Source organism: Synchiropus splendidus, chromosome 8 (assembly GCF_027744825.2).
Source record: "Synchiropus splendidus isolate RoL2022-P1 chromosome 8, RoL_Sspl_1.0, whole genome shotgun sequence".
Lineage (NCBI taxonomy): Eukaryota > Metazoa > Chordata > Actinopteri > Syngnathiformes > Callionymidae > Synchiropus > Synchiropus splendidus.
In genome coordinates, this window is record NC_071341.1 from 15,613,282 (window position 1) to 15,631,141 (window position 17,860).

The window sequence follows — 17,860 nt, forward strand, 5'->3', positions numbered from 1 at the left end:
GGAGACGGATTGTGCTGGAAAGACGGGTGGAGTTGAACCGGCTGTCGAGGATTTTCGTTATTGTTTGCGCCTGTGAAGTTTTGGGATAAACTCATTACGGTCGTCTGTGAATGATGTGTAGCTCGGAGAGGAGCGATGGAAGGCTGCCATTGAAACTGACAGAACTAAGAGATTCAACAGAAGCGAGTGAGACGGCAGTTAACTGTGCATTGGATTTTTGCTGAGTCTTTCATCTCTCTTTCAAAGAAACGGCATGATAACACTTGATATCTGTCTGGTATAGTTTAACATGTTTTTCATCGAACATACCATTGCTAATTGTTCACCCCCTCTTCAGTGTTTTTTGTTTTTGTCCTGTATGAAAATGGTACTGGAAAGGCAGTGTTACATTGTGTACGCCAAGCTTCTCATTTGTATCCACATGCTGCTTTCTTTCAGCAAAATCACTGTCCCACACATATTTCATCAATTCATTTTATGTTAATAATAACCTGACTGCAATGAGCTTGGTTATAAAATTTGATGTCAATATACATATAATAATTTCTTACATATGGTAATAAATACAGTATGTTCCCTAATCTCAAGTCCAGCATCATAGACACTAATTTCATCTTTGTCTTTTGGCATTTTCAGTCCTTCATCTCCTCCACCATAGTCATATAGTCATGGACCATGATGTCTGCTTGTGATTTGCAGTCAAGATGAGATGGATGTTGAGCAGAGTAAGAGGTTGTCAATAGGAAGAGGGAAGATGCAGGGAGTAGAGGAAGTGTTTGGAATGCAGTCAGTGCAGCCAGGGTAGCACAGGTGCACCACATTCATTCTTGATGGATCAAGAGTGAAAAATACTGAGGTTGTCATTGGGAGCGACAGTAACACATGCATGGACACCTCGAACAGTGTTGGTCCAGCTTTGTCTGTCCTCTCTGCGTGTCCAAAGCTTCCCACCTCCAACTTTGTCTCTACTGTATCTCTGACAGCATATTAGCAGCTTGGTAATCCTCTTCTTGTGCTGCTCTGTGTTCGGAATCATAACACCGGTTATCTTGACTGAGTCCATGGTGACCCCCAGCTTTGTGCTCCCCTGCTTCACATTGAGTTTATCTTTTTCAATTAGCGGAAAACCGAACAGGAAAGACAAAAGTGCCAGATTAAAGAAGCTAATAATCTGATAACTCTCTCCATCTAGAGTCGACGGTGTTCATCCCTTCAGCTGTGTACAACATTGAGGAGGACGTCGGAGAGCTGCTGGTCCCAGTGAGACGGAGCGGAGACGTCGCTCAGGAGATGATGGTCGTCTGCCACACACAGCAAGGTGAGCAGACGTTGACAAAAAAGCAACATATTTAGGATGTCTATAAGTGCCATCTCAACTTTAATGGTTTCGTAGTTAAGGTGTCAGTTTTACTGGTGAGTCTCAGGCCCACTGACCTGTGGGGCCGACTGGCTTTGTGTGGGGTCACCGGGTCTGTGGAGTGATTTATGTCAAAGTCTCAGAAGCCATTAAATGCTTTTTAAAGACAGCAGCATTCCGGTTCATTTGAAGCTGTTGCGGCGTGGCGTGCCTGTTCGACAGGTGCGTAAACAAATCTGAGCAGGATTTCATCACAGCCTGAGATAAATGTCTGTTTAACTATCTCTACGTCTTGTTTTGACACCAAATCTCTGATCACACAGCGATTATTCCTCGTCTTTGTCTCCCTCTGCGCTCCGATACTTATCAGGCTTCATGACGAGCACTTGAAACTCGACGGAAGCGCGGGGAGCGTCCGGGGCGCAGGAGGCAGCGAGACATATTCTTTAAACAGCACACTAATAGATTCGGCATCAGTTTGTCTGCAGCAGGTTTTGTTTGCATTTCTTAGGCAGGTGGTGGGGCAGCGTACAGATGTTCTCTTGTCGACTGCTGTAGTGCATCAGGATGTGATGAATCCGAGAGCATTTTAGTCAATAGCTAGTTGAGAAAGCATGATTTCTGAAACATTAAAGTAGCTCTATACGCCAAACACTACGACCAGCTGTTTCAGTTCTACTGACAAGGAAGTAGTTGTAGTAGTTTGAAAGGTCAAACCTTTCTATGTGGAGTTTCCTCTGGATTCTCTGGTTTCCTCAGTCATTACAAAAGATTTCAGAAGCTAACTGATGAGTCTAAATTGTCCCAGTGCGTGTGCCGGTGCACGTGGTCTGCGATCACCTGCCCCTCGCCCCAAATAGCTGGCATTGGCAACAGAAGACATGATTAGAGAGTCTTCTCCAGGCAAGGCACTTATCGGAATTGAAATTTTGTCCTGTGAAATGAAGGTGGATGAAGATGTTCTGTCTCATAAAAAGCTAATCAAGACACTGCACATGACGCTCGTCTTCCTAATTGATCGGTTGTGGAGGTGGGCCGTCCAGAGAGAGTCAGAGTGGAAATGTTTACTTAGCATGGAACCAATAGATACTTATGGATCCCCTAAATTGAGTTGGGTTTACCTGTACTGTTCCATGGAGAGGACACAAGGGGGCGATGACTGTGTTGTAGCATTTTAAGAGTTTGATTTTTTTGTTTATTTTGAATTTGAATTTATTTTGAACAAAGTTCGTGACATCCTGTGTGGGAGTTTGAAGTCAAGCGACTGTAGTTTACCGTGGTTTGCTCTTGTGATGAGCATCTTCACCCTAATTCATTCAGAGTAGAGCATCTAGCTAGACAATGACAGTGTTGGAGGTCACGGTCTGACCAGGGGTATCATCAGAGTTGCATACCTCATCCGAGTCACTTGATCTGAGGTTATTCACATTCCTTTTACCTCTTATTTTTTTTACTCTTAATCTTATTCTTATTCTTATTACTTTTTTATGCTTTTAAAACAGGATGTTGCAGCTAGTTTAGTTTCCCTAAATGTGGCTCATAAGTCAAAGTTTAATAATAATAAAAAAGGGTCCAAGGAGTTCAAATCCTAACAATAACTGTATTATTTGTAAGGTAAATGATTCGATCTATGTTCAATGATAGCATTTAATAACCTCACCTTTGGTGTTTCTTTGCTCAGTCTCAGCCACAGGAACGGTCCCCACCACCGTCCTGTCCTACTCGGACTACATCTCCCGCCCTGAAGACCACCACAGCGTGCTGCGCTTCGACAAGGGCGAGGTGGAGAAGCCCTGCCGGGTGGTGATTATTGATGACTCTCTGTATGAAGACGAGGAGAGCTTTAATGTCACACTCAGCATGCCCATGGGTGGCCGCCTGGGCTCCGAGTTCCCGTCTGCCAGAATCACCATCATCGCCGATATGGATGACGGTAAGATCTCATTTCAGCAACCGTCAAGTGTTAAATGGAACGCAATAAAGTGTCACGCGGCCGGCGCAGGTGTGAAGAGTTATAGGGCTTTTACTTTTGAATGACTGGGTGACATTCAGCTACCAACTTTTCTCTTCTAAAAGTTTTAGATGAGAAATGCGTCTCGGCTTTTTAACATTATTTATAATTCCGTCATGTCACCTGATCCTGCAAGAGCCATCGAGGCAGCAAACATGCGGGCGGTCTGTTTGTCTCCTTCCTTGGAGGCAGAACTTAATCTGACATCTGCAGGTGGAGGCTGATAATGCCCCAGAACACACCTGGCTTTGTTCGCCGACACCTTCTGTCCATTCTGCTCCCAATCGCCCGCACCATCTTCAGGATTGTTGCTGTGGAATCAGAGGCAGCGATCGCAGGCAGCAGAAAACCCTGCTGTTCATCTTCATCCTTGAATCAAACTCCATTTACAGGGAGATAAGAGGGATGATGAAGACATGTGGGTACTCGCTTTTTTTCACCTGCTTTCTCATTACACGCAGCTTAAATTCCACCTTCTATTCAAGCCAGCGGAATTAAAGACGGAAGACATATTTTACATTTCATGCTACTTCTGTTGACTGTCTGGAAGCTGCAGTAAAAACCTCCTCTCAAACATTTGGCCTCTGTGTCATCTGAAAGGATGCACTTCAAACCAGCGCTGCTGTCGAGCTAGTCATTTCACCTTTTATTGACGCTCCTGACAGGCTTTGACATGCATGTTTCTCCTCCAACGTTTATCCTAGCTGGAAAATTGCAAACACTGTTTGCAAGCAGCTTTATCATTACAGTCCTGCAGTTGGACCACCCCAACGCAGACCACAGTCACCTGCACTTGCAGTTAATGCCAGTAGGCTGATCGAGAGAAATAGTTCCTGAACATTCTGAGCGATGAAAGAAATTTGGTTTGTGGAAGAAGGAGACACTCTCACAAAGTGAGAGGGAGCGAGTTGAAGAGAGAGTGGAGTTGCTGTGCTGAGCGTTTAATGAGTTTAGAAGTGAGTCAGACTGTGGTTTTATTTTAGTCAGTAGGCTTCCGAGGCAGTGCTGTTTCACAATTTTGAGTCTCACTTAAAACTATGCTTGTAGAAAAACAAAAAGCTCATTTCTGTCCCACATTTCAGCAAAAATACAACAGCTACTCGTCCATCTCAATGGGGTTTTACAGATCTGAAAGCGTCACAAAAAGGAATTAAGCCCCTTGTTATGTATTAAAGAAGTAATCTTAGTTTCTGTTTTTGTTTAGTTTCAAGTCAGCTAAAGGCTTCTGGGCATGGACGGGTCAACAGCCAGAAAAACTGAGTAACAAAAGTGCAAGAGTGAATTTTTTTTGCCCATTTCTACTGTTACTGCTCAGTGAGAAACTCACAGTAATGATAGTGTAATTCATCTTTGAAAAAGGGACAAAAACGATCAATTCCACTGTCATGAAATCGAACTGAAACCAGACTGCTTGTATAAAACTCTAGTCATATAATAGCTAACACAATGATAAGTGTGTTTGACAAGTGCAGCTTTGGCTTAAAGCAGAGTGTGAACTGAAAAATCGCCAGCGAAACACAGCTAGATGTTGCCAAATTCCTTCTTAGTATATCGTTGACCTTCTTGTGGTCAGTTTGGTGAAGCTTGTTGTGACTCTAGCTGCCAAGGAAAGACAGAGGAAGAGAATAAACTCTGAGACCTTCATAGAACCATGCTGAACAGAGGTGGTTTAAAAAGGTTGTGGTCCTCAGAAACTCGATGCAGACACAGGAGGACACTTGGGAAGAAAATTGAGTTGGCACAGCAGGACACTTTGAGACCACCAAGGTCTTCCACCACTATTTCAGCTTTTTCGAGAGCCACACTGACTTGCTGGTTCAACTTACACTCAGTTTGTTTCCCTCAGTTGAGATGATCAGAATGATGCTTGCAGCCTCCCTGTGAGTCCCAAATCCCCCTAAGGCTGATACGTTCTAGTCTCTGTGTGGCTTGCTGCTACCTCTTGATGTGAGAGAATGATGCCGTAATATGAGTCCAGTTGCTGTTTGAATTGAAGGAACATGCAGTTATTTTCAATCTTCTCTTGACTAACCAGCATAAAATGTTCATTAAATGCATGACATTTTTGGAAGTAAAACTGTCACGCTGAATATTTGAAATCATGTGAGTGAATTTCTGTCATTGAATATTTTTGTTCTGAATTAATTCACTCTGAATCCATCAATTAAGGATTGAAGGCTGATTCAGACAGATTCAGCGCTCACTATTAGCACCAGATGACTCCGCTGGCACATGACCAACAGACCGCAAGATCATTGGCTGATGCATGGAGTTTTCATTGCTACTAGCAGATGTTGTAACTGAACAGATTTGACCAGGGATTTCACCATGTTATTTGCAGAAAGATCCCAAAAGAAACATAATGACAGAAGTCCGTTTCTCGTGTGACGATGACTTGGATTTGAAGCAGATTCACTGCACATTATTTGTTACTGTCACCAATTTAGTAAATGACAAAACGTTCTCTTTCTCCGTCACTTCTCAATTCGTTTCATTCTGTTGCGCCACAGTTTCAAAATATCCTTGTGGAACCCCTGGACACTAAATGAGATTGTGCTTTATCCCACTTACACTTTGAAATAAAATGCATACCACATTGTGTAAAATTCTATCATTAAAAGCATACTTTGTTGGTGATAGAAATTCATTGTCGCATACATTTCAAAGTCTGGTGCAACAGAAGTGCTTCCACAGACATCGACGAGGCAGTGTGTCGTGAAAGAACGTGTGATTTACTGCAGCAAAAATCATGATTAAAAGGAAGAAGCTGCCGTGCACACTGACAAGACAAAGCTGAGATTTATGCGCGATCGTGTGTTGCCGTTTCATTTGCTCAGCGTTGCGACACAAAAGATAAGTTCAAACGCTTGAGGGGTCTGGCTGAAGAGGGTGAAGATAAGAAGGTTGGATGCAGCCGCAGATACCTGAGTCCAGGAAAGACAGAATGAATACAGTCTGGGATTCTTATGTAGCATTTTGTCGCATATCGTTTTCAACCTTTAACCTGCCAACTTTGTGTCAACATTGTAAAGACACAGTGGTCGCACACGACGCCTCTGAGCGTTTGATTACACGACCTGCTCAAATATTTCCTAACTCCTCTCAGGAATGCATTGTGACAACAAACAGTGGAAATAGTGGGCACCTTCTCGTCTGTCTCGGCTCCTGTTCCGCACACAGGCAATCATCTAACCTGTTTAAAGAGGGAGGGGCTTACGTGATTGGAATGTTTTCCTGCTGCAGCAGCAACCTGAGCTGAAGCTGTGCAGACCTTTTGACCCGCCTTGCTCCTGGGTATTGACTCCGAGCTGCTGCTGAGACGTACAGCTTTTTAATTGGACTCACAACAGTCGGCGTTGAACCTGTTAGGAACAAAGATGAGTTTACGCCAACTCGCCTGCAGTCGGGTGTTTTCTCTTTCTACACCCTAAATAATCCATGTTGTGGGGTTCTGCACAGCATTTGTTGGGTATATAACTCCTATAAAATCCTTGTCTTCAACGGTTTCTTGAGTCCTCAACATTTTGTACTCAATGGATTTTTAATTTTCTGCTGAAATCTACTTCAATCTTTAACCCCTAATAGGCAGGTCCTTTGCAAATCCTGTATCATATCAATCTTCTCGATGGGTCTGGGTTCAACCTTGAGCTCTGGGTGGTTATTGGACCCTCTTTTTTCACTACAAACCATGTAGTGTTGGACTCTTGCTTTTGACTCTTAGTGTTTTTGGTTTTAATTCTGTGAAAGCTATACCTTTTACAAATATTAAACCTGAATTTATTTGGTCCTGTTAGCTTTGTAGTCGAGACCATCTACATGTAACCTGAGACAGACTCAAGACCAGAACCAAGAGCATACAACAACTGAACTACTAAACTGAAGTATTGTACTAGTGTGATCCAAAGAATTCATTTCAGTTCTTGATTTATTTAAAAAAAATAAATATTGGCTCTGGACCCACGATATGGATCCAACATTTTAGTTTTTCTTCCCCCTATAACCCTTACGGTTCTGTGGCTAAGCCTATTTGTTGTCTCTTCTGACCCAGTCATGTTTTGGTCAAGACTGGTTGAACTCTTAAGGGACTGGATTCTGGTCTTGATGTGGTCTTGCTTTTGACTCCCTAACTTTGATCTCTACTTTGATTCTTGACTCTTCTTGGTATCAAGATCTCGTACTTCTTTTTTTTCCCCTTGGAACTGACCTGAAATGTTTTGAACTACTCTTGGCCTTGACCCAAATGTTTTCAGCTTGTCCTAGTTTTTAACTTCACGTGAGCTATGTGATGTTACTCTGGTTTAGTTCATATTATTTATTTAATCAATAACATGTAGTTTTTTTTTGCCCATTTCTACTGTTATTGTAGTTGAGGTTCAGTTTTCACTAAAGCTAATAGATGACCTTGCTGAATCCTTTCAGAATTCGCTTCATAAATCCTACTTGTCTCATCAGACTTGGTCTTGCAGTGTTCCAGACCTCTGGACATCTGGGTCCCTTGAAGTCCTTTGTCTTTAACTATACTGTATGTTGTTTTCCTTCCGTTTTGATCCCCTGAAAGTTTTGTTTGATTCATCACATCTTGACAAAATCACGACCTTGGAATTGCTTGTCTTCTTCCCTCTTTGGTCGTGACCTTGTTGATGTCCTCCTCTTCCAAAATTCCTGAACGTTTTAATGGAACTTACAGAGAAACGGATCACAATTTAAACAATTAAAAACACACTGGCAGTCATGAAAGCGATCAGAACTGCGAGGCAGTAAAGTGATTCAACGGTAATAGCTTTCAAATAACAGGTGATAAGCAGATTTCTTTGTTCTAAATCAATATGTGGGCGTCTGTGCTTGAGCGCCTCGCTGTATTATCACACGGCGCAGCGGAGGAGTCGACAAAGCGTCACGGGATTAGCTTCACTCAGACTGACAGCGCTAACGTTGTGTTTATTCCTGCTTTATCTGCAATCATGTTTTCATCGCTGCCGGCTTTGTTGGAACGTCAGAGTGACAAACAAGATCTTGCCTCTTCACAGTATTGTTGTGGGAGAAGTGTTTCTTTGTTCTCACGTTTGTAATTTCCACTTGTTTCACCGAAAAGGGACGCGACTCTGCGTCATCTACGGCTTTAAATTCCTACCAACTGGACTTGTTGACATGAGTCACTCGCTCCGTGACCCATCTCATATGTAATTTGGTCGATCAGTGGAGGTGAATTAATTCCCAGTTTCCAGTGAATAAACAGGAATAAGATGCTGTCAAATTGTCTATCCGCTCTGAAGGAGGCGATAATGAAACACTGCTGATAAATAAAAACAAGATAATGACATGCAGAAATCTGTGCTGGTGGCTGCCTTTATTGCTTTGTTAAATATTTATGGAGGCATCAATTTGAGGAGAAGAATGTGGTCGCAATAGACACTTTACAAATCAATAACTGAAGACTGGAGATGGGAACTATAAAGCAACAGTTATGGTTCTGATTCTCTGTTGGATTGCTGTGTTGCTGACAGCTGTGAGCAGATCTGGACTTGGAATTACTAAAATTAGTTTTAACAAAAAATACTCTTGTAAAACTAAAATAGGGATTTTTTTTACAACAAACAGTCGTATCTTATCTTAAATAAAAGGCATTTTTTGTTCATTATATTAACACTTTCAAATATGTTTTTGGGTTCATACCAAGCTTCTCATCTAGTATCGTGCCTTCTGGGAATATTGATTGTGGACGATTTTAAAAAGAAAAAGTGTCCCTTGATGTTATTTTTTATTAAAATATAGATATTTCTGTTCCATTCATAGATACATTCTATCATATTGGTTATTATCATGTATCTTGTGTATAAATATCTCTTGAATAAACTGGTGTTTGGATTCATCTGATAGCAAGAAAATGCATGATCCTGCCTCAAGCTTTGTTTGCGATATTTGGCTGTTGGCGTGACTTTATTATCAGGTGAGGGGCCCAAAGATCTGAAGAAGTTTGGTAAACACTGTTTTCAAATGGTGAGTTGAAAGCACTTGCTCTCACAAAAGTTCCAATGCTGCTATTTAAGTTTGTTTAACAGATAGGTAGTAAAGCAAGGTGACTCTCAGATGAGAGGCGGCCTCACAATCCAGACATTGGTTATATATTAGCCGTATTTCTGGCCGTGGAGGATGAATGTGTAAGGGATGAACAGGAGCACTGCATCGCTCTCTGTCGACTCTGCTGGAGCTGGTGCTGGTGCTGCACCTGTGTCCACCTGGGAGGGTCTGTGCTGGGGTCTCTTGCATGCACCACCTCCAGCACCTCACAAGTGGCATCAGCAAAAATATAAGTCAGCACACACTCGCGTCACAGTTGCCAAGGAGGTGATGAAACTGGAGGTCACACCAATATTCACCATGCAGGTGCAGTGTGCATTTAAGAGGACACACACACACATTCACACACACATTCGCACACACTCCGAAGGCTGTGGTACTGTCTGCCAAGTGTCTGATTTTAATCAAGCAATTTGCAGTGGTTTGCATGAAGAATGTTAATAAGCTTTGTATTCAAATGAGCCAAGTCTCGCTTTGCATCCACAAGCAAGTCTGCAGATACATTTTTTTTTTACCTCCACCCAAAACATTTATTTCAATAATTAGCCCGCCGTCACCTGCAGGGACGATGCAATTAAAATCAGCTTTGTTTGGAATTAAATCGACTTTTTTTTAAGTTTTTTTTTTTAGAACTGCGGGAAAGTGAGTCGGTGACTCACCCGGAGGAAGAATGTTCTTGTCCTCTTCTACAATCGTTGATGATGTTTGTTTAATGTCATTATGTCTCCATTTAACCAAATCCCACCTTGAGCTTTGATGCCTCTCCAAAATGTTAATTTTCTTCCTCAATAACTCTCTCAAATATTCACTCTCCTGTCTTCTGTCATCGTCTATAAACAGAACTGTGAAGGAGCTGCATGGTTCTGCTGTGCTTATTCAGTATTATTTAGCCTTGCCAAGCTTAGAAGCAACAGAATCCTCTCCATTGGTTCTACCAATGGCTTTTTACATGACATTTTCTCAAAGCTCTGTGAAATTATCAGAAGAAATGTAATGAGGAAATGAAATCCAAAAGGTATTTTTGGATTTGGATTGGTTCACCAAAGGTTTTGTGAAAAAGTCTGTGTTTTCCCTGACATTCATGGGCACATATTCGACTACTAGTTTTCAGTGAGAAGACAGAAAAGGGATGGAAAAAGGAATTACAATTTACAGATAGCTAGATAGATAAATACTTTATTAATTTTCGAAGACAAATTCCCAATACAGAAATTAAAATAAAAAATAATTAAGAATTGTTTTTAATTTTTCAGATTTGAAACTTTATTTATTTATTGTAATTTATTTGGCTCTGTATTCACAAAGCATGTTTTATTAGATTACCAAACCTATTTCTGTGTTGCAACTCTCTTATTATTCTATAACGTTTTGTTCCAACCAATTTATTATGCTCAAATGCTCAGTGCACACGGGAATAGTTTGTGGCCCGGACGAGACTCGCTGGAAATGATGGTTCCCATCAGGAAGCAGCGGGTTCAAGTATCTTAATGCAAGATTAGTGCGTAAAGGATGGTTGACAGTGATCGCCTCCCTAGTGAGGTGTTTTGGAGGAGGTCCCAGGACAGACCCAGGGCAGGCGAGATTATGGATATTTCTAATCTCTTTTGGACTGATTGTTTGAAGCACCTCTATTAAGAACAGTTTCTTGTATTCAGTTCTTTAATGACCTCCACCGCAACACTCTCAGTGCGAGAGCCTCTGCAGCAGCCGGAGCGTTAGGCATGCATGGGCAGCCCTCTTCCCCAGAAAGCCCTGCTGTTTTTCGCAGCACTAAGTGGTCACATCCTTCCACTCTGGCTTCCACCTGAGATGGGGAGACGTGTCTTCTCTTGCAGAGCTAATTGCTGTTTAATATTGACTCTGCATCCGGGGAGATGTTTTGATGGTGTGGAAGGCGAGAGGATTCCTGCGGAGCAGGACTTGACATGTGCTTCCCCTGACTCGTGTCACTCTCCTGTAAATTTTGCTGAGGTCGTGAATGTGAGATTACAACCTTGTTTAAAGACGTCTGCATCCTGTAGGAACCATGTGATTATCTCTCACCTGGATTCCTCCTTACTTCGCATACAAACAGATGTCCACAAGGTTTCATCCCCACACATTCACCTTTAAAGGTTCAGAATTCATCTGACTTCATCTCACGCGCATTTTTGACCACTCAACATTCAATATGAATTTTCTGCGGGAGAGAAAGTTGTGGGTGAAGAGCTCGACTGAATCTCACCATTAGAGAAGCCACTTAGCGCTATGGGAATGTCATGCGAAGTTCAAGTGAAATCAAGCAGTCAGGCGAAGTCCAACACTCTCCTTAGAGATTCCCGAGTCTCACACGTGTGAGAACCAGTGTCGCTGTTTATATTCGAAGTTGCTCATCAACCGGAGAAATTAGCATATGGATGTGTTCTTTAATAGTTTGTGTATGTCTGAGACTAGTTTCCGTCTGTCTATGTGGAAGGCAAATGAAGTTTTCAAGTTAATGGCACTTTGTTGGGAAACTTTGGATCGTCTTCATTCATCGTCTCACACCGACAAACTTTGCTTTCCTTTGCACCCGAGCCAGTCCAAACTGAGAGACATCAGTGTTCTGGTTTTGCTTGGCAGTCTCTTCAGAGCTGGAGTCAGTAGTGTGGAAGCGAACCAGAAGTATCTTCAAAATGGTTGTAGCAGAACTAATTGGGTAAAAAAGGGGTTTGTTTGTAGACAAAAGTTTTCATGCACATCAGAGAGCTTTACAGATCCACTTCCAGTAAACAATGCTGCCAGTGGGGGGTGGGCGAGGTAACGGTTCACGGTCCACACAGGGATTTTTATTTTGGAATATTTACACTGCAGCCGAAGAAGAGGAGTCCCAGACTGGTGGTCATCGTGGAGCTGTTTCCCGTCTTTGTTGGGTCAAAGTTTGCAGAACAAACCTAATTCTGAGAAATCTGGTGGAATAAAAAAGTGCTAGATTAGAGGACCCAGGACGTAACCTTGAGGGACACCACTCCAAATAATCACTTGTTAACTGGCCCTTGGCAGGAAAGTTAAGGGAGGACTTATGTGTCCCTGGGTGAGTCAGCTAACCGTGTTCTCTCCATGGCATTTCCTGATGCAGAGATACTGCTTCATGGTACTGACTGTTAGAAAAGGTTGGGTTTAGGGTCATGCCATGGTGAGGCACTCCTTCAGGTGGCATTGTTGAAATACAAATTCCCGTCAGTACTGGATGAGACGGAGATGTCCAACTAGCACAGCTGCCAGTGGTCAGACCAGGAGTGGTGTGCCATCTGGGCTTTCGTCTTGTTGTGTGAGGTCAGACAGGATCAAGGAGATGGCAGCAGTTATGCATTTGTCTAAACTGTGTTTAATGTACCACAAATTTGAGATATTGTGTGACACACTCTGTATTATATTTCAGTGACTCGATAGTGATGTGTGCCAGAAGGACAGCTTTGTACCGGCCACACTCTGATGCACTCCCACTTGCTTTTGAGAAACAACCATCTTCTTTGTAGTTTTGTCCAATTTGGAAGGTGTATTTACGCTTGCTACACCTGGGTATGAGATCCAAATCCCGCCCGTGTTCCGCTGGTCGTGTGGCTTCAGCTGCTGTCTCGGTCTGGCCCGACTGAAGCGTCGGCAGGTTCACCTTTCATTTAACAGAGCGTGAACTCTTTGAAGCTCACTTTGTGTCTGCTGTGCAACCTTATCTGATTACTGTCCCTGCCCGACAGGCCCGGAGATCCCGGCTGCCGACCTCCAGCTTGTAGATCTGATTACTCGTCATGTTGGCGACCCGGTGCTCGCTGCCAAAATCATTGTTTGGTTTCTCAATGGGAAGCGACTCTGGCAGCTGCCTCCCTCTTGATGCAGCACTTATTGTCCTGGCAGAGCTCTCAGGAGGCGCATAAAACTTTCTTCTCCCTTCACTTGCTCTACAGGGGAACATTATTACTGCCTTCGTGTGGATTGGCCCCTCAACCACAAACTTCCAGGCTTGGACTTGAAAGACTACTTTCCAAACATGTCTTATCTTGCTAATAATAAGCAGGGGAGAAAACAAGACGTCGTCCCTCTCGCCACGAAGATGGGTGAATAATAATAGTTTCTAAAATGCTTTCATTGTGATCAGTCAGTGGCTGGCAGACGTACAGTTTGTGCCGTACTATCTATTTTCCAAGCTTCAATAATTCACGTCACACATTTGTGTATTGGAATTCGTTCAATGTGGTCATCGCTCCCAGCCGTTTGTAAATTATTTACATTTTACTGCTTAATGTCACACAAGAAGCAGCAAGGTATTATCGTCATGGTAACCACTGATCTGCTCAGAGCTGTTGAATTTATTCTTCACTTAGTCGCAGATGTTTTTTTAGCTGGACGGAGTGTTATGTTTCTGTGTTTTATGGGCGTGAGCATCATCAGTATAAAAGCCAGCAGATGAAACATGATAACATTTCTCTGTCGTTAACTTGTTTGGCAGAAGCACTCAATTCAGAGCGGATGAGTGTCTGTAAATCTGTTGGCTCGACTCGCGATGAGTCGGTTGCCTCAGTCAGCACGTTCACTCATTTCATCTAAGTCGCATTAAAGCTACGTTTGGACCTCGGGCCTGGCTTGCAAGCAGCTCACAACCGATCCATCATACAATTAAAAATCTAATTCAAAGGAGGGATATGGGACAGCAGGGGGGCGGTAGCGTTCCCCAAGCCCAGCAAAAACTGAGCAAGGTCCCACTTCAAGGTGGGCAAGATGGTTGTACCAAATCTGTGGGATCCAAATGCTAATTCAGATCACCTGTTCCTCGTCCCATCATTGTCATTTCCTGGAAGTTTCATTGAAATATCTTCCTGAGATATTTTGCCAACTGACGGACAAATGTTGACGAAACTTCGAAACATTCTTTTCTGACCAGCTCTTGGCGTGGATCATGAAAGGCTCGGAAATGCCAAATGTTTTCACATTATATTGGTAATTTGTGAGAGCTGAAAGATTGATACTCACTTGGTTGTAAAATTACGTTTAACTTTTAAACTTGCAACATTACCTTTTTTTTATCGAAAGTACGCGATTGAAATCTTATCTTTGTTCAACACTTTCTTCTACATTTGTCTTCTTCGTATGTAGCTGTTTGCCTTAATACTGCCACTCAGTTAATACGCTGGATTGAGCCTACAAACAGTTTTTTCCTTCAAGTTGACACAGTAGATTCCAAATATTACATGCGCCACTCACATGAAAGATAAGTGTGTACACAGATGAAACAATATTTTAGTTGTGCACAACAGACTGTGGATATTATTGTATATCTCAGCAAGAATGATGTCTTGTGTCTTGATACGATCCGCCATGATGACTTTGTAGCCCAGACAAGGGTAGCTTGACCACTAGGCAGCTAGCCGCACAAATTCTCCAAATCCCTTTCGTTTTGTGTGTGCATTTGGGCATTTCAGACATTACTGACACACTATTTCAGTTTGTTTGATGCATTACTTACATCACCAGAGTGGGATCTCTGAGAAGGAGACGTGTGAATGGGTTAAAACGGATCACGGTGGGTGAGTTTGGCGACAGTGGAATCCTAGAAACCGTAATTGCAGTGAGGCAGGCCCGGGCTGGCTCATGGAGCGCTCCATCCCCCGGACCTCCTGTCAGGCCTCCTGCCTGCCTCTCACACCCGTCAGCATCATCCTCATCTGCTCGACTCTTCATATGTGCAGATGTCAAAATCCCCTCCAAACACGGCCCCAGGAACTGGGAAAGTGTGTTTCCATGTTACAATTACAGCGGTGAAAACACTGCCTTAATTTCTCCTGTAATTAGAGCAAGGATTCCTGCTATTAGAGATTCAACTGAGCAATTACATCAGGTGTTCAAACATCCTGCTGTGAAACTGCAAAACAATTATTACCCATCACATCCTCCTGTGTCCTTACGTACTTTATCTCTCCCCTCTGTTTTTTTCCCAGTGCCTGTGTTCTACTTTGGCAACACACATTACCATGTGGACGAGAGCGACGCGTTTGTGGAGGTGCAGGTGTGGAGGACCGGGAGTGACCTCGCCAAAGGAGCAACGGTCACAGTCCGCTCCAGGAAGACAGATCCCGTCTCGGCCGAGGGTACGTGTCCAAACATAGCAGGCAACAATAGATCAAGTCGTCACCCTGTCGCTCTTTGTTTTCCGGGGACATGTTGTTGCTGACCCGAGGAATGTAAACAAGGCTTTAGGTGGCGGAAGCCACGCTGGGCCCTTGTCTGGAGTGAAGACAGAGCTTCAAGAATGTCTTCCATTGTGGACATCTGCCGACTGACTTCCACCCCTGGGCGCTCGCATGCATGCAAACCAAACTGATTAATAGCAAGAGGGAATCACAACCAGCTTCAAACCCTCGCATATCTGGGTCACAAGTGCACGAGAGAAGCCTGCGGGCAAATGGCTGGCTGTGAATTCCTCATCTCTTCCAAGAATGTCAAATGAAAGACCGGCGCGTGCGCAGGGTGGAATCAACTTCTGGCTGTGCTCTTCCATTCACTCAACATATTGCAACTGTTGGTGCATAGTGACACTGAGACGGACGAGCGTCCTTTCATCTGGCCTGCTGATGGACATGAACAAATCATGGCGTGACGTGCGAGATCATTCGCTTCTGTCTTAAACCTGAATGCCTCTGTGTTGTGGGACAGCTGGCGTGGATTATGTCGGCATCAGCCGGAATCTGGACTTTGCACCGGGGGTGACCATGCAGACGTTTCGAGTGAACATCCTGGATGACCTGGGCCAGCCGGTGCTGGAGGGACCAGAGATGTTTCAGCTGCTGCTCCAAATGCCCATGAACGGGATCCTGGGAGAGCCCAACAAGGCGCTCATCGTCATCAACGACTCGCTGTCGGATTGTGAGGACCAAACGTCGGGGGTTCATCAGCAGGTTTGTGGGACTCACAGTGTTGATGTCTTTTTCAAGTACCCAAGATGCAGTTCCGGCACCCCGTGCACATCGGCAGTGAGAACTCCGGCCAGGTCTCGGCTATGGTATATCGAAGCGGTGACATCAGCCACAGGTCGACTGTCCGCTGTTACAGCAGGCAAGGCACGGCACAGGTCATGATGGACTTCGTCGAGAGGCCCAACACAGACGCCTCTATCATCACGTTCCTTCCAGGTTCTTACTTATTAAAGTGTTTCACTTTGTGAGCTCTGGATGAAAGGTCTGTCTGATATTAATTATTTTTCCCCCTTCAGGCGAGATTGAAAAGCCTTGTGTTCTGATACTGGTTGATGACACGGAGCACGAGGAAAATGAGGAGCTGCGACTTGTCTTGGGAAGTCCAAAAAGTTTGTCGCCGTTCGGAGCCGCGGTCGGGAAGCAGAACGAAACGCTGATCAAGATCAAAGACGACGCTGATAGTACGTTCGTCGTGATACTGTTACAGCTTTGGATCACAAACAATATCATTTAAGTTTTGCCCCTTCCAATAGGCAAACTGAGCAGCTGCTCAGGTTCTCTGGTCTGATAAAGACCTTATTCCCTGATGGTGTCATTCTAGGGGAAAACCTTCGTCACGGTTTCTGATAACTAACTTTCTGATTTGGGGAACTAAATCAATGTCAAAGCTAGTGTAGACCAAGGGTGACTGTTGGCTGCTTTCACACGAGAGGAAGTTTTTATGTTACAATGCCTGCCTTTGAAATGCTCAGTGTCACAAGTGTTTGAACTGCTCTGTGTCAAAAACACTTGTTGTGACAGCCTAGTAAAACAAAACAAACATTTGGGTTGAAAAACATTCTTTTAAACCAGACTTTTTACTCAACTTCCCTGGCTTTGAGTCCCCCTGGTAAATAATGCTCCTCTCGCCTCACAGAGAGTCACGGCAGAATTTTTGTCCATCAGTTTGAGCTATATTTTACTACCATGTTCTGATTGTTATGATTGTTCCACCTGTCCTGTTCTTTAACTTAAGATTTCAGTCGGTCTGACGTCAAATTTCACAATTGTCATGAGCTCAGCTGCAGGGGATTTACTGGAAGTTCTGGCCTGAAGTGGCATTGGAAAAGCAGCACATTTTCCTAGGAGTAAGACTAGTTGGTGTTGGTCCATCTGTGGTTACATAATCATCTTAGAGCTCTCTTGATGGAATTGGTAATGTGCGCCACCTAGAGACTTCAGTGCCGCATTTGTGATCTATTATTCACATGATTTGCATCATTAAATCTTGTGTCTTCAGAGGCCATAATCAAGTTTGGTGAAACTAAATTCAGCGTAAATGAACCAAAAGAAAGCGGCCAAGTGTCCGTGGTGATAATCCCAGTGCTGCGTGTCGGCGACACGTCAAAGGTCTCGGTGGTGCGGGTTCACACCAAGGACGGCTCGGCCACTTCCGGAGAAGACTACCACCCCATTTCCGAGGGTACGTTTGAGCTGCTTTTGTCTGTT

General features: G+C 43.6%; 1 protein-coding gene across 2 annotated transcripts in view; it reads left to right on the plus strand.

Moving 5' to 3' along the window:
• The window catches only part of frem2b (FRAS1 related extracellular matrix 2b), an 89,737-nt gene that overhangs the window by 56,420 nt on the left and 15,457 nt on the right, over positions 1–17,860 (plus strand). For both annotated transcript variants that reach the window (XM_053872277.1, XM_053872278.1), the window contains exons 5-11: positions 1,193–1,318; positions 3,039–3,290; positions 15,398–15,547; positions 16,113–16,322; positions 16,391–16,588; positions 16,669–16,833; positions 17,652–17,834. In XM_053872277.1, coding sequence (XP_053728252.1) covers positions 1,193–1,318; positions 3,039–3,290; positions 15,398–15,547; positions 16,113–16,322; positions 16,391–16,588; positions 16,669–16,833; positions 17,652–17,834 — 1,284 coding nt within the window. The remainder of the gene's footprint in view (positions 1–1,192; positions 1,319–3,038; positions 3,291–15,397; positions 15,548–16,112; positions 16,323–16,390; positions 16,589–16,668; positions 16,834–17,651; positions 17,835–17,860) is intronic.